This window comes from Gastrolobium bilobum, unplaced genomic scaffold (genome assembly GCF_033153095.1).
Source record: "Gastrolobium bilobum isolate Gb01-03AN ecotype WA unplaced genomic scaffold, APGP_CSIRO_Gbil_v1 utg3205, whole genome shotgun sequence".
NCBI lineage: Eukaryota > Viridiplantae > Streptophyta > Magnoliopsida > Fabales > Fabaceae > Gastrolobium > Gastrolobium bilobum.
This window is the reverse complement of record NW_026899186.1, coordinates 626,739-644,182: the sequence shown is the minus strand read 5'-3', so window position 1 is coordinate 644,182 and position 17,444 is coordinate 626,739. Positions and strand designations below refer to the sequence as shown.

The 17,444-nt window shown below is 31.1% G+C and overlaps 1 protein-coding gene across 1 annotated transcript; it reads left to right on the top strand.

Moving 5' to 3' along the window:
* The first annotated feature begins 9,102 nt into the window (after positions 1–9,102).
* On the top strand, positions 9,103–16,543 carry LOC133288040 (long-chain-alcohol oxidase FAO4A-like). The gene is made up of 3 exons (XM_061485736.1): positions 9,103–9,471; positions 10,003–10,272; positions 14,530–16,543. The coding sequence occupies exons 1-3, from the start codon at positions 9,148–9,150 to the stop codon at positions 16,375–16,377; spliced, it is 2,442 nt and encodes an 813-aa protein (XP_061341720.1). The 5' UTR covers positions 9,103–9,147; the 3' UTR covers positions 16,378–16,543.
* The last annotated feature ends 901 nt before the right edge of the window (positions 16,544–17,444 follow it).

The following is a 17,444-nucleotide window of genomic DNA, read 5'->3' as shown; positions in this document are numbered from 1 at the left end:
TGGGTGCAATTGGTTTTTTATACTTTAAATTTTAACTAGTATTTAAATTCCTATTCTAAAATCGTATCCACTAGCTACTTAATCTTATAATATATATACTTCTTTCAATGGTAAATATTCACATCATTTTTTTTTAATTCGCCCGAATGAAACTAAACAAGAAAATTAATCAAAGATGGGAAAGGATGCATGTACGCAAAGCATCCTCAGCTAAAAACGGAGGCCTAAGAGGATCGGGAAGGTGAACTAGACAGCATATATAAGTTAATGGGCGATGGAGAGTGAGAGCCCATCTTAATAAGCCAGAATATCCGCACAATTATTTCTTAGTCTATAGTCTTTTTCAGTTCTATTTAAATTGTATACTTCTTTTAAAGGCAAATAATGACACCAATTATTGCAATAACTTCTACGGTTCTACCACGCAAATGCTTCATCAAGAAAAGGCAATTTACTGTTTCTTTAATTTATTTTTATTATTATTACTAGTTCAAACAATATTTGGATTATTAATTTTTTCACAGTAACTCATTAATAGCATAATAGCTTTAAAAACGATAGTACATTAGTAATATCTGACTTTTTTAAAAGAGCTGTTTTAGGTGTTTGGTAGACTTATATATATCCGACTAACTTTCTTAAAATAATCGGCATGTCTTGTTTATTTTAGGTGGTTTGAAGGTGTTTGCTTCCCTAATTCAGTTTCTTCTTCTCGGTGGGATTTTTGTAAGCTTTTATGAAAAAAAATTCCTACTAGTATGTTGTCTTTTCACAAATAAAAATAAAAATGAGAGAGTAAATTTATGTGAAATATAGTATCGAATTTAATAATTTTTTTCAGATAAAAACATTATTTAGTTGCGTAAGTTTTGGGTTGGACATTTGAAGTATAAACATAGATTTAAAAGTATTTTAAGGACTGATTTTAAAAGGTGCTACTTTTCATCGCTTTTTTTACTCAAAAAACGGTTTCAATAATAAAAAAATTTCATCTTATGCCAATATATATAGGGATACTTTATAACACTCGTTAATTAGCACAATGTAAATCTTACATGATATAACATTATTTTATGGAAGTAAGATTTGAATTTATAATCTCATACAAATTATTCAAGTTATTTATCTCTAATCGACTCTTAGTAGCTTACATGACATATCACTATGTGTTTAATAAATAGACAAAAAATTTACAGAGAAACACAGAAAAAAGAAAGAGTTATATATTGTTTCAAACAAAAAACAAAAACAAAAACAAAAGTAAAATCGTCGTCAAAGTTATTTAATTTGAAAAAATAATTAGAATAAAAAAAAATCTTTTGGAAAAGAGATTGAATTTGGAAGTAGATTACAAATAGGGAAAATATTAACATCGTACACCTTTCGTTCTAAAAATGATTCTTCTTAAATTAATTATATAAAGGGAATGTTTTTTCTACAGTAAACCCAATACGACATTGTTTTGGGCGAAAATCATGGTATTTTTGTAATTTTAATTTATTTTAGGATTATAATAGTCTTTATATTTATAATTTTTTAAGATTTCAATACCAAAACGACGTCGTTTTAGGAATAAATGCAGATAACTTATCTGCATTAACTGCAGAAATATTTTTCCCTTATATAAATCACAATAAACTTAAAATAGTAATCAAAAATTATTTTACTCTGCAAAATAAAAATGCAAATGAAATAAATATAAATATAAATATAAATATAATGAATAAAATAAAACATAGTTATATAATCTTCTATGGAGAAGACAAAAAGAAAAGAAATCACTATAAAAATCCTTGCCTTCCATTAGTTTGTTTTAATTTTAATTTTTAGCAGCATGTTAACAGAGAGTTGTTGTTTTTTTTTTTTTAAATATTACCTCAAATTTAAGCTAAAATAAACATGCACTTATGTACTCTGGTGTTACAATTAATGTACTTCAGGCCAAGACCATTCTTATGGAGAGCATCGCCTATCAGCAAAATGATGAATGTGATGGTGATGGTGATGTGTGTGTGTGTGTGTAAACCACTTGCCTGAAAATGTAGTTGCATCCTTTTTCCCTTCTATTTAAGTATCTTTCTTAGCGACCCTGGCAGCCAGTACAAAGTGAAATTAATCAACCAGAGGAGTCTAATGGTGAAGAAATTAAGACCTAATCTAGTGTCCTTGGTATACGTTGAGCCTCATAGTCCATGACATTGTAAAATAATATTTTTTTAGAAAAAGACCTAACCATGTTTTTTTTTTCTTTTCTATTTAGTATCTAGTGATCCAGACCACAGCCAGTACCAAGGGAAATTAATCAACCAGAGGATAGCCTAATGGTGAAGAAAGACATAACCTGGTGTCGTTGGGTTGAAGCTAATAATCCGTGACTTCGTAAAATTATATTTTTTAGAAAAAAGACCTAACCTGTTGTGTTGTTGGTTGAAGCCACCATATAATTAAATAAAATAATATAAAAAAACTACCCATAAGACATATAAGACCGCAACTTGTTCTATTCAATTCAATCTATATACCAGTCTAGTAATTAAATTTTGACTAATACCAAAGTGGTAATATCCACTTCAAGTTACACAATGACCGAAAAAAGTCCCATTATTTGAACTAATTAACACTTTACTAACTATAGCCGTGAGTATATTTGGCTAAGGGTTTGGTGCTTCAAATCCTGCTTAATTTTTTTTTCAATTTCCAAAAAAATATAAAAAATTTACTAACTATATGAGACAAATGTAAATGAGGAAAGATTTTGAGTAAACACTTTCCTTGTTTTGGAGATTTTAAACATGAGACAATATCAAGTAGGAATAGGATATTGTAAACCAATTAGTGTTACTACCAATGTTACTACTAATCAATTTCACCGTTAGATCGATTATCTTGATCTAACGGTTATATTTATTTCCATCTTTGTATAGTTATGATTCCCCATATTTAATGTGAAAGCATTAAATATGAAAAATTATAATCATACAAAGGTGAAAATAAATGTAAAATATTAAATATGAGGAATCATAACCATGCAAAGTTGGAAATAAATATAACCGTTGGATTAACATGATCAATCTAACGGTGAAATTGATTGGTAGTTACATTAATTGGTTGTTACAATATCATTCCCCTAACAAGTAAATCTCTAAAATTCTTTCTTATTTATTTACACAAAAAGTAAATAATCATATTTTTGTATTTAGAGATAGAGGTGTAAATAGGCTAGACTTTGACTTAAATAGGCTACGCCTATATAAAAAGCATTGGATCTTGTCTGGCCTGTTAGCCTGTTAACCTGACCTATATAAAAAATAAAAACCTTTGGCTAGGCCTGTTAGTCTGTTTAAGCATATTAAACATTCAACAATTAAAAGAATAACTAAAAGAATATTGCTTTATTCAAAATTATTAAAATAATAATGTTATTTATTTTATTAAAATAAATAATATGATATAGGCCGGCCTGTAAGCTTAAAGGCCCGACGTATACAAACAAGCCTAGGGCCTGTTTTCTAAATAGGTTTTTTTTAAATGTCTAAACCTGTTATATTTTACTATTTGTAATAGGTCAAGACTGATCTAATATAGGCAAGGCTGTAGGTTCCTGTAAGTCGACCTAACCCATTTACACCCCTATTTAGAGGATCTTAAAAAATTGTAAACGTTCATAATAAAAGAAAATCATTACTTTATAATATTGTCCTCTTTGATTTCCTTCCTGGCCCCTTCATTTTTATTTAAAAAAATTAAAAATTCTCCCAGCTCCCAAACATATGCTATTGGATAATTGTAAAGCCTCACATTCTAAATCTCATCACGCATCATCCAGAGGACTTGATTGTTATATCAACAATTGATAGAAATGGGGTATAATTAAATTAATAAGATGGTTGGAGTGGTTTCTGAAAGAGATGGGAGCAATCGAGAGCAAGAGACACCAAGAAAGACACAGACAGAGAGAAGATTAGGTCAATGGAAAATATTAACATGGGACTGCTTCGTGATGACATTTTCCATATGAAATACAATGCAAATGCCACCAAATCATAGGATGGCGAGTTAATTAAATCCTGAAAAGCACATTCATTATTTCAAGTTATTGGGATCAAATCATCGTGTGATGGCAAGTCAAATCCTGAAAACAACGTTTATTATTTCAATTAATTGCAATCAAACCATATATATATATATTTTTTTTGGTACATAATCAAACCATATTTAGGCCAGTGAAATTCTAAACACCACTTTGCATGATTTTAATTCGCAACTGAATATGTTGTAAGTTGCGTTGCTCGTACACGCTCAAAAGTGTATGATTAGTAAAAGGAGAGTTGCGGTCTGTAACTCTTTTGACCTAAATTTGATGTTAGATAATAGGAAAAACTTCAAAAAAACCCCTACAAGTTTTCTCAAAATCACTTAACTCCCTCCCCAAAATTTTTAATCATTTACCCCCTACTCAAAATTTTTTTATCACTTACCCCCTAATTTGATTTTCCATCCAAAATCATGTTAAATTTTTTAAAAGATACCAAAATTACCCTTAATAGAAAAAAGAAAAACATAATTTCCTCACAAACTACTTTGTAACTAGTTTAATATGTCTTTTTAATTTAAGGGATGATTGCTTAATTTTAAGCTTGCAAACAATTGGTACCTTTTAAAAAACTTTATGTTTTATCATAGCTAATTCTCGAACCACAAGGTGATTTAGGGGGACTAAGTGAGAATACCTCATCGTTATAATAATAATAATAAATGATTTGATATAAAACTTAAATTTAAGCAATTGTTTGCAAGCTTAAAATTAAGCAATCGTCCCTTAAATTAAAAAGACATATTAAACTAGTTACAAAGTAGTTTGTGAGGAAATTATGTTTTTCTTTTTTCTATTAAGGGTAATTCTGGTACCTTTTAAAAAATTGAACAAAATTTTGGATAAAAAATCAAATTAGGGGGGTAAGTGATAAAAAATTTTGAGTAGGGGGTAAATGATTAAAAATTTCGGGGAGGGGGTTAAGTGATTTTGAAAAAACTTGTAGGGGAATTTTTGAAGTTTTCCCTAGATAATATAATATAAATCATTAAAAAGGCCCTCACTCAATATCTTAAGGTTTTGGGTTGAAGTGGTTCTTTATCATGGTATCAGAGCTTCACAGACGACCACGAGGTCATAAGTTCGAATCTCACCGCCCCCCACTTTCAGGTGGAATTAAAAAAAAACACAAGGCAGACAAAAAAAAGGGACTTGTGCAGCATAAGGCAGGCCAATAATGAGCTTGTGTCATATCCACGCTTCAAGTCCAAAGGGTTCTTGCGTGAGGGGCACAAGGCATACCAATAATGGGCTTGTGCCATATCCACGCTTCAAATCAAAAGGGTTCTTGCGTGAGGGGGTGTGTTAGAGAATATAATATAATTTTTCTGATTTATCTTTTTTTTTTTTGTAATACCTGATTTATCTCTTCTAACGAAACTATGTCAAAATGATTTTTGAAATCTTTTGCATTCATTCTGTACGATTCATTAGCGTTCATTATGTTTGTCGGTGTTGTTTCTTCTAATAGTGCAACCATCGAAATAGAGGTAATCCGTTTTATCTTGGGAGACATTATTTGTCCACGAACCTTAAGCATTGTTTAGGGGGCAAAACTTTCTTAAGGACACAGTATCTAATACTGGGCTCGGGTTTCATTTTCTACAACTTTTATGCCTTGCATATTACATTTTAATTTTCCGTGATTGCATCTGATCTTTATGATTTCACTAATACCATAATTACCAAAATCACAAATTTTGCACTACCACCATTAACACTAATATATATATATATATATATATATATATATATATATATATAATATATATTGGTGATGATCATTTTACACCAGTGTAAGTTACACTCTCAATTTTGTCCGTTGATCCTACTTATATCTAAGAGATCTAATTTTTTAGTAATATAAGTCATTGGATACAAATGGATCAATGGTCAAGATTGAGAGTAAGACTTCTACCTCTTACACGGGTGTAAGAATATCCTGCCTATATATATATATATATATATATATATATATATATATATATATAGAAATAACATCTGTACTTTTAAAGAATATAATCATATGTCATTTTAGATCCTAACCGTTGATTTCCGTCCATTAAGGGTTATAATTTATTTGATCAAAATTATTAATTAATTAATAATAAGTTTGGCCCATTAAGTTTGATCCAATAAATTATAACCGTTGATGGACAGAAATCAACGGTTATGATCTAAAATGACATAATATTGTTATCAAAAAAAAAATGACATAATATTATATATATATATATATAGGGTTTAGTGGATGTCCTTTAAAAGGACACAAGCTTGTGTCCTTTAGTGAATTACACACAATCTTATTGATAAGACTTTGTGTAAATCTGAAAAGTTACTTTTTTCACTTTACACGTCAACGATATGATTGAGGAGAAAAAAAAAAAAAACTTTTCAGATTTACATAAAATCTTACCGGTGCGTAAGTCACTTAAAGGACACAAGCTCGTGTTCTTTAAAAGGATACCCCTCTCTCTCTCTCTCACACACACACACATTGATTGAATAGGAGCACTAAGCAAATTACCTAAACCCCTCACTAATATACCAATCCTAGTGACTTAAAAAAATAATTTAAATAATATTATAATTTCATTTAATTTGTATATATCTCATTATTATATAATATTTTAAAAAAATATCAAAATGTAATTAAGATGGAGTTAAAAAATATTTTAAAAATAAAAAATGAAGTATAAATATTTTCATGTCCTGAGAATTCGATTAACATGTTAAGATAAATATAATGAATTTTTATTTTATAGGATAGGTTATTCTATCTATCATTTTTTTCTTTTTACCTTTGCTTATCATTCTCCAACATCGTTAGATACAGAATCTCAAGAGGAGAGAGAAAGATAAAGATTTGTTAAGATTCTGATCTAATGATATTTTATAGTGGTAGGCAAAGGTAAAAAAAAAAGAAGTAGGTAAAATAACTTATCCCTTATTTTATATATATAAATTTAAAAAGCACATTTTTGATACAAAAAGAAGAAGTTAAAAAGCACATGTAAATATAATCATAATAATTACAAAATCGAATAATATAATTATTTGATTTAAAATATAATATAGTGGTAGGCAAAGGTAAAAAGAAAAAGAAGTAGGTAAAATAACTTATCCCTTATTTTATATATATAAAGTTAAAAAGCACATTTTTGATACAAAAAGAAGAAGAAGTTAAAAAGCACATGTAAATATTATCATAATAATTACAAAATCGAATAATATAATTATTTGATTTTAAATATAAATATTTTTATTATGCTTTATGAAAATTATGATCAACATTATAAAACAAATATATTTTTTAAATATTTTAACTATACATTTTTAAGATTAAAAAATTAAATATTCATTCATTAAATAAAAAATTCAAAATCAGAAATATTTGATTTAAATAATAAGTACAATGCAGGTAATATTTACTAAACAAATATAAGCCACTAGTGTTAATAAGCGTAAGAAAATACTTGCAAATTAACTGCTATAATAGATTGATGACAATAAAATCAAAACCTAGAGTTTGAAATGAAATATTTTAATTCTTATCAGCTGAATTATCCTTGATTCATAACTACTATATGATTTTACCAGGCAATAAGAGCCAAAGAGTATGAGATAAGAAGAAGAAGAAGAAGAATTGTGAAGTTATTTTTTGGAACAGAATAATCAATAGTTCACACCTCTACGCTATTTAGTTACTTACTGCCCTGGTTGGATCATGAATGCAATAAGCAAATAAGTGGTTGACAAGTAATATATTGATGAAAAAGATTGAGGGATTAAACATATCAACTGGGCTATAACTTACATTGAACCTTCAATTTGTAGCATATGATATATATAAATCCAACCCCTTCCTGAATGAATGAATTATTAATTCAATTATTTCTATAACCAAACAAAAAATTCGCCTTGGGCCAGCACTCGATTCGGCAAAGCCATACCAAGGAAATAATTAGTACATCAATTTGGCAATATTTTTTTTTTAATATGTTGAATAAAAATCAAACCCGCGAAATTAAATGGTGGCAGATGAGAGAGTTAATACGTACCGTTATTCGTTGCATTTATTTCACAAACCTCTTTTGTTTTTTTCTTCATTTTTTCCTTTCGAATTTATGATTTTGTTTCCGTGTCATCGACACGTCTTCCTCTCTCGTTCTTTCATCCTTAAGAATCTTTTTCAGAAAAATATTTTTATACATTTACTCACAAAATGATGTCATTTTGGGATTGATAGATTAAAAAATTATAATTATAAAGATTATAATAATTCTGAAATAAATTAAAATTATAAAAACACCATGATTTTCATCCCAAAACGATGTCGTATTTGGCTTACTGCAGATAACTTATCTGCAGTAACTGCAGAAAAAGTGAATCCATAATAATAATAATAATTGAAGATAAGTTAAAATACTTTTTTCTATACATTACATTCATTTTTAATTTAGTGTTGTTATAAAAAAAAACGTTTTTGATGTATACAATTATTTTTAATCTTTTATTTATTACCTGTTGTCTTTATAATAATACGTGGTTGACATGGAATTATTATGAACTATATGGACCAAATTAAAAATAATTATCACATATAAAGAGATTAAAAATAATACGTGGTTGACATGGAAATATTGTCCATTTTTCAAACCCACAAGACCTTTGAGTAAAAGGGTTCAGTATCTTGTGCCTTCGCCCAAAAAATAAATTTTTGGAAGAGTTGATTCCATGAAAATATATAAACCAAGCATAACCAAAACCAAATTAAAAATAATTATTAGTAAAAAGACTAAATTATTCTTTTCGAGTCACTTTCTCTCTCTCAACCTATTTTCCTATTTCATGACCAAAAACACAAAAATTCCTCATTAATTTTTCCCCCATTTTTCCTTTGTTTTTATTTTCCTAAAAAATGAAACAATTGGGGGATGGTTATCCCTCAAATGGGTATTATATAAACTCCAAAGGTCTAGCAACACTTTGTGACATTTCTAGTCTAGCTTTGCTATTTTGAAACAAAAAAAAACAAAAAACAAAAAAAAAGCATGGAGGACAATGGAGGAAGCCTAATAAAAAATGGTAGCTCTAGAAAGGGTAGTTTTAGGTTGGGATTGGGAGTGAAAGGAGCAAAAGATCACACAGTGATTGAGCTTGGTAGTATTGACACACAGAGGCTTCTACTAGCCGGTGGAGGAGGGAGAGAGACACAACAACCTCTCACAAACTCTCTCTCTCCCAGGCAAATGAAATCTCTCTCTGCTCTCTGTGACACTATCTTACCTTCTCTCAATGACTTTGTTGCCCCCTCCGATGAATCTCTCACCAACTTCTATAGTATTTCAGCTTCCATGGCAGGAACACCTGACCGTGTACGCCTACCTTTTATTTTATTTCCTTCAAATTTCTATATTTATAATATATATCCTGAAACCCTAATTTAATTTGCTTTTATATAGTAGTGATTTTGCGGTATTATTTTTATCTATTTTCCATGCATGTATAAATCTTTTTTATAAATTGTTCAGTGTAAGATTCATTAATACCGAACCTTTATTTTCTCTCTAAGTCACTTGTTATAAGTAATATTATCTAAATCATAATTTGCAACTGCAATTGTAACCGTCATATATATATTTCTTGTGTCAAACGCCATGATGGTTACAATTTTGTCATGTAATTAATCATCACAATTGGAGGAGTTTATGACAAACTACAATTTAATCCCTCGATATTATATATTATGAGCCTTTTAAGGAAACTATTATTTTAATGGAAAAAATAGCTAGAAGAAAGAGTCTTCTAATTTAATTTGTATCGTTATATTGCTTTTAATTATTGTGTTGATAACAAATATATATTAATTAATTTATGAATGTTTTGGTTGTTCTTGTTATGGGCAGGTTGGGGGTTTGATATGTGAGAGATTGAAACACCCAATGACAGGGGTACTGAAGTTGGTGTTATGGTTACTTTCTACATTGTTTGGGACACTCATTATCTGTGGGATGGCGTGTCTATCAACCAAGTTTCCCTTCATCCGCAGCTATCCTGATTTGTCTTTGCAGAAACGCCAAGAGATTGTGCAATCATGGGCTCTTGGTTACTTTCGTCACCTTAGGATGTTTTTCAGAACCGTTAAACTTCTCACTCTCCTTGTCTTCTTCACTCAGGTAATAATAATAATAATAATAATAATAACCTCATTCATATTTCACATTCTAGCTACCTGGAGCACACACCATGCATAAATTAACATATATAAAGCATTTAATGTCTTCTCGTGCTTTAATTTCCCCCCACTTTTTTTTTTTATTGAAAAATAAGTGCTTTCATTTGCTTCTTTCTCATTCCCACTTTTCCAATAGTAACTTGTTTCTAAAGGCTACTCCAATTAGTTATTTTATTTATTTGGGTCCATATACGTACATGGACGGCGCCTAGTGGATCTTTATGGAGCTTTTAAAATCTAATAGTTTTACAAATTTCTTTTTAATATTTTATTTTCATGAGCATGCTTGGTTCCTCCAACAACAATTAATATTTCTTTCTACCTCCGTCACTTCATACTTGTGTATATTTAGACCAACTTTTTATGTATTATATATGTATATATTGCAATAACTAATATGATAGAAATATACACGTACGTCATGGACTGTCATTACTAGGTGTCTACTTTGTTGATGTGTATGAAAATGATAAGTGATTAATAATATGGTATTGGTATCATCACCATCCTTTTGGATTATCTCTGTTACCTACTTTTTCCACCTCCACTTTTTTAAGTCAACGATGGAGGTATTTGAGGAAAAGATAAAACTTTGATAAAATTTTCAGAATGCTTATTGTGATATTATTTTTTTATAAAAAATATAATATATGTTATTTTTTATCCACTCGTTTTCATGTTTTAAATTTTTACTATTGAGATATAATAAATAATCAACTTATTATGTTTTTAGGGTTTTGCATTTGTCATGTTGTATGACAAATGTAAAGTTTTCTATACATACATCGGTATTTGTGCTGTATTTTTTTTTTTTTAAACATGGTGGACCCCACACTTATTGTCTTTATAGCATGATAAGAGGATTGTCCTACAACATGATACTTGTTTTTTCCTATGTTTTTAGGGTTTTATAATAGTTATGTTGTAGGAAAAATGATTGTGTAATGTTATAGAGATTCGTTTTGCGTGCCTTAATTTTTTTTATTTTTTTTTGCTTTAAAAAGTGCAGGTCCCACAAAATATTATGTGTGTAAAAAACTTTTTTGTGTCATGTGACATGATAGATGCAAATTCCATATTTTATTAAAAAACAGTATCGTACACAAGCAAAGAATTTTTCAAATATTTTTGTTTTTTAGAATTGCACGAGGGTAAGTAGATAACATAAAAAAAATTTGGTTGACATAAGGCCGTACATAAAAGTGATAATGATACTGTTTGTTCTGGTGCAAGTTAAAAGTGGGAACGGTTTAAACTTGAAAGTGATAATCCATTGCATATAGTTGGAGAAGGGTTGGTCAGGGTGATGATCCAGTATTTCATGAAGGGTACTTGCAAGTTGCACCCACCCACATGCACCAAATTGGACGTACGTGACAGTTTTTCCACCAAATCACGGGTTATACCTTGCTTCTTCATCTACTCCTTCTCTCATATACTTTCTTTAATGTCGACCCTGCCCTACTGCTAATCCACAAACAACCCAAGTAAAATTAATGCACTGTGCTGTGTTTGAACTTTCAAATATCGTTGAGATATTTACATTTTAAAGATTTAAGTTATTTCCAAAAATTTAATATAGAAGTATAATAAAAAGAACTGATATTTCAAAATAATAATTAAAGCACTTATTTCAATTATTAAATTCTAGTTCAAAGTTCAAACATTATGAATCTTAAACGTATTTGTTTTTCTTGGTGAAATATTTTTTTAATGCCTTTAAAAAGAATTCATTGACAACATTTAATTATTCTTGAAAGATGTGAGCTTTTTTTTTCTTCATAAAAATTGATTTCTAGCTGAAATTTGACACAAAAACGAATACACGCATGTGTAAATATATAAGGGGAAGAATCCGCTTATAATTTTTTTTACAAATTACACTAAGTATGACCGGTCATACACTCTTGATTGAAATATGAACGGTCATACTAATCGTAGTTTGTAAACAAAAAAATTTGTAAATATAACTTTCCTCGATAAGTAATTCTATAAAAGTAACCAGCCACTCAGTAATGCTTCCGACTCAGGCTACGTTTGGTTTGATTAATCTTTACATAAGTGACAATCATGCGATTTAGTTATCAGAACTTGATTAAAGAAAATTTATGTTGATCTCTTTAATTTTTCAAACTTAAACTAATGGCAGATTAAGTGACAGTTTTTTATTGTCTTATTGTGTAAACTTATGACTATATGTCAATTTCAATACCAAAATAACAATAATAGTAATAACCATATGTCTATTTAAGAGAATTTCAAATTATAGCCCTGTTTGAATGAATTACTGAAATATAAATATTTGCATAAAACTCAGTGGAGGGCAAAAAACACATGAATATGTGGTATTTATGTGATTGTGTGTGTGTGTGTGCAGATGAGCGTAGGGTCATATTAGGATAGGATGAATGAACTTAGATTCATAACTAAAGTGGGCCTATGTACTAAAATGCAAAGGCTGGTGTTGGGGTCACACATTTACATTCAAAAAGGCCTATTGTATGCCACATCAAAATGTACGAGATTTAACTAAGATTTGGATCCAAAGCTTTCTGTCCTGGTGGCTATAACTCTCACAGGACTATGACAGCCTAACTGCATTGATTCTTCTCTCCAATTTTACCCTACCTAAGTAGGGACACTGACCATCTACGTTTCCATCTCATTCAATTTTCAAGTCCTATACTCTTCTGTTTGATGATGAGTTAAGCAAACTATGTCACTTATTCCACACTTATTACGTTTATAAATAACTGGACACAATTGAGCCTTGGCAAGTTGGTATCCATGTAAGTGGTTCTACCTAATTGTTTCCTTTGATAAATTCATATAGACCCACATGTCTGTCTTTTTATAGCAAGTAGCATTACTCAAGTTAGAACCAAAGACTTTCCCACAAAAACAGTGAAAACATTTTTATAGGTTTGGACTATTGAACAAATTTGTGCATCATGTTTGGGCCAGTATACTACTTATTCCCATTTGCATTGTAGGAATACGTAAATTAAAAATCTCATGACATTCAGGTACCCCCAAAAAAAGAATCACAACTTTGGAAGCTAAGTGAATCCCTATAAAGTCAAATAAGAACAATAGACCACAAGCATGGCCCATAACTTGTCAAACCAATTTGTTCAATAGACCAATTTTTGCTCGCTGGCGTTGCCTTGCATAAAGGCCAACAAACCCACCACCCAAATAATAGGGGAAAATTTTGAATACCACATGGTGCTGAATTCAGTACCTCATCTTTCCAAAATAAGAAAATTTTAATACCATATGTATCTTTCCACGGTGGTGGTACTGAATTCACTCCACATTCGTTAATCGGGTTTAACGGGGAGTAGTTTTTTTTTTATGTATCCTGTATTTTTTATTTTTTATCTTTATATCCTTGTTATTTTCTAAATGGGAAAAGGGTGTACCTACGGCAGTGGTACCCAAAATTCACTCAAATAATAGGTAGTGTAGTGTGAGGATTGAAGATAATAATTTATTAACCATGAAGGCATGAACCAATTCAAACAGATTTCAAATTAGGCTCTGCTCAGATTTTATGTTCAAATGAGCCCTTTCCTTTTTTTGGACTGCTGACCCAAATCATATATTCAACCCATCTCAAAAAGAATATGTGGTAATGTACAAGTAAGATAATTTTTTTTTTATTATTATTATATCCTCTTTTTCTTTAGCTTCACCATTGCTTAGTAAAAATTTCCAAATTATTAATTATTTTTAAATTTCTCTTTTTATATCTAATTTTCTTTTCAAATCTCATTTGTTTATACTCTTAAAATAATTATTTTAAAATTTTCCTAATCTCAACTACTTGTGTTCTCAAATTATTTTCTCTGAAATTTATTTATTTACGTTATAATTTTGTAAATTATAATTAAATTAATTATGCATACAAATCTTACAATTATAAATAATTTCTTATAATTTATACTTTTTATTAAATTATTAGGTTCACTTAATCCTGGTTCAATCATTAGTTGTATCATGACCGGGTGAGGTTCAAATTCAAAGAAATGACCCTATCAAATTCAATCATTAGTTATTGTTATATTAAGAAACGAGACAATGGCACAATTATAAGAGCACATATTATGTATAGTTAAGTCATAAAAATTGAATGTGTATGATTTTCTGGTAGCTTGGAACCTTGTACTAATAATGGCAGGACACCTAATTTCAGATAGATGAATCAGAAGACAACCCTTCATGGAAGGCAATTGGATACTGTGGACCTGATCCAGAATTCAAAGCTCAGTTAAAGAACCATTTTTTACATGGAACATCTAAAGGAGGACAAGAGCTTAAGGAAGATGATGATGCTGAAGAGGTCATAGGACCTCTTTACAAAGGACTTGTCCATCTGAATAATCCACGAGACATCAGTGCAGATGCACTAAGAAGATTTGGATTCCCTGTCTCTGTCATTCGTAGAAAGCCTAAAGTTGCTGCTAACTTGTCATCTCCTTCTTTAGTTATCCAATGTGATGCAGTGGTTGTTGGTTCTGGCTCAGGAGGTGGTGTAGTAGCTGGTGTTCTTGCAAAAGCTGGTTACAAAGTGCTGGTCTTGGAAAAAGGAGGCTATTCTGCAAGGAACAATCTTTCCCTTCTTGAAGGACCAACCATGGATCAAATGTACCTCAATAGTGGTTTGGTTGCAACTGATGATATGGGTGTGTGCATACTATCAGGATCCACTGTTGGTGGAGGGTCTTCAATAAACTGGTCTGCTTGCATTAAAACCCCTGAGCATGTATGCAAGGAGTGGTGTGATCATGGGCTTGAGTTATTTGAGAGTCAATTATATAAAGAAGCCATGGATGTTGTCTGTCAGGAAATGGGAGTTCAGTCTGAGATTGAAGATGAAGGATTCAACAATGCAATCCTTAGAAGAGGGTGTCAAGAAATGGGATATCCTGTGAGTAACATTCCTCGCAATTCTCCACCAGACCACTACTGTGGTTGGTGTTGTTTGGGATGTAAGGATGGAAGGAAGAAGGGTACCTCAGAAACATGGTTGGTGGACTTGGTGAAATCTGGCAATGGAGTAATTCTTCCAGGTTGTGAGGCAATAAAAGTCTTACATAAGAACAAGAGAGGAAGAGACAGAAAGATTGCACGTGGAGTGGCTTTTGAATTTGAATACAAAGGAACTAAAGACATTTGTGTGGTGGAATCCAAGGTTACAATTGTAGCATGTGGAGCACTCAGTACTCCAGCATTACTTAAAAGAAGTGGTTTGAAGAATAAGAACATAGGGAGACACTTGCATCTTCATCCAGTGACAATGGCTTGGGGCTACTTCCCAGATGCACCTGCATCTGAGGTGTGGCCAGAAGCACGGAAAAAGAGCTACGAAGGAGGGATAATGACAGCAATGTCTCCTGTTGTTGCAGAATTTGAGAAATCTGGATATGGTGCAGTGATCCAAACACCTGCATTGCATCCTGGTATGTTCTCCATTCTCATGCCATGGGTTTCTGGACCTGATATAAAAGATCGAATGCGAAAGTTTTCTAGAACAGCTCATATATTTGCACTGGGAAGGGATAAAGGATCAGGGACTGTGACTTCACCAGACTGCATCAGTTACAAGCTGGAAGATATAGATGAAGAAAATTTAAGGAAGGGAATTGATAAGGTGCTAAGAATTCTGGCAGCAGCTGGAGCTGAAGAAATAGGGACTCATCATAGTAAGGGAAGGACCTTAAATGTAAAGCAGGTGAGCTATTATGAATTTGAGAAATTTGTTAAGGAGGAAAGTTCAAGGTCATTAACAGACCTTTCAACACCATTGTGCTCAGCACATCAGATGGGGAGCTGTAGGATGGGCACTAATCCAAAGGAATCAGTGGTGAATCAGAGAGGGGAGACATGGGAAGTGGAGGACCTCTATGTGGCAGATGCAAGTGTCTTCCCCACAGCTTTGGGTGTCAATCCAATGATTACTGTTCAAGCAATTGCTTATTGCACAGCACAATCTGTTCTGGATGTTCTTAGAAGGAAAAGGAGTAGATTTGATAAAAAATAATCTGTTGCTGTTTTTGTAGCTCCAATGGTATAGCATTGAGCAGTAAGGCCTTATTCAAATAATACAGTATTTCAAAACAAAACAAAAAAAAAAAACTGAAAATTGCAATAATTTTATGAGAGCTGTTTAATAATTCATAAAGAGTAGCAGTACTCTAGTTTTTTTCTTGGCCATAACAGTGTTCTAGTTTACACCTTTAAAGCTTTAACAGTCACTTTGAATTTAGATTGGACTCCCTTTCAATGAATGGAAAGGTGATCCAGAGACGACCTTCACGTCCTCACATAACACTGGATATATTTTTGACTCCTATATATCAGATAAAAATGTAACCATGAATGACATAACAAAAGGGGAATTAGGAAATTTTCAATGACACAAATAACAACCCTGTCCATCATATCATTTATTTATAGCGAATCCTAATGTTTTAGTTTAAAGCTTGTTAAAAACATGAAATCAAATCTTCATTGACGTACAGAAAAAGCAAACGACTCCCAAGATTGCCCACCTTAATCTGCATGAAATTTACTCGCTCAAAGTAATACTATGAGCCAGTGAAAATATGGTGTGTCGCAGAAATTGAATCTGTGCCACCATAGTAACTTAAAAGTAAAATTTAGATTGTAAGAGGAGTAATGCATCAGGAGTATGAAAGAATTACTCATAATATGCAGACACCGGCAGGAGGATAGGAGATGTCATCATCAGGATATATATTCATTTTTCCAAAATTTATCCTACAGTTCTCAATATCCAGGATAGGCCCTTCAGATGAGCACTTATTTTTCATTCATATCCAATTGGACATAAAAAAACCACTCCCCGTTAAACCCGACCAACGAGGGTAGAGGTTAGGGCAATCCTTGTACACAGCATTACCTTTGCATATTTGCAAAAAAAATATTTCTCGGATTCGAACCTGTGACCTTTTATTTTCCGTAACCCAGAATTGTTGCCGCACAAAACCAACAACAGTCAGAAAAAGTAAAGTAGCATGATACTTGAGTTCATACTCTCAGCATAAAGAAACTACTTCACAATAGCATCTCCTTGGAGGAGCTGAG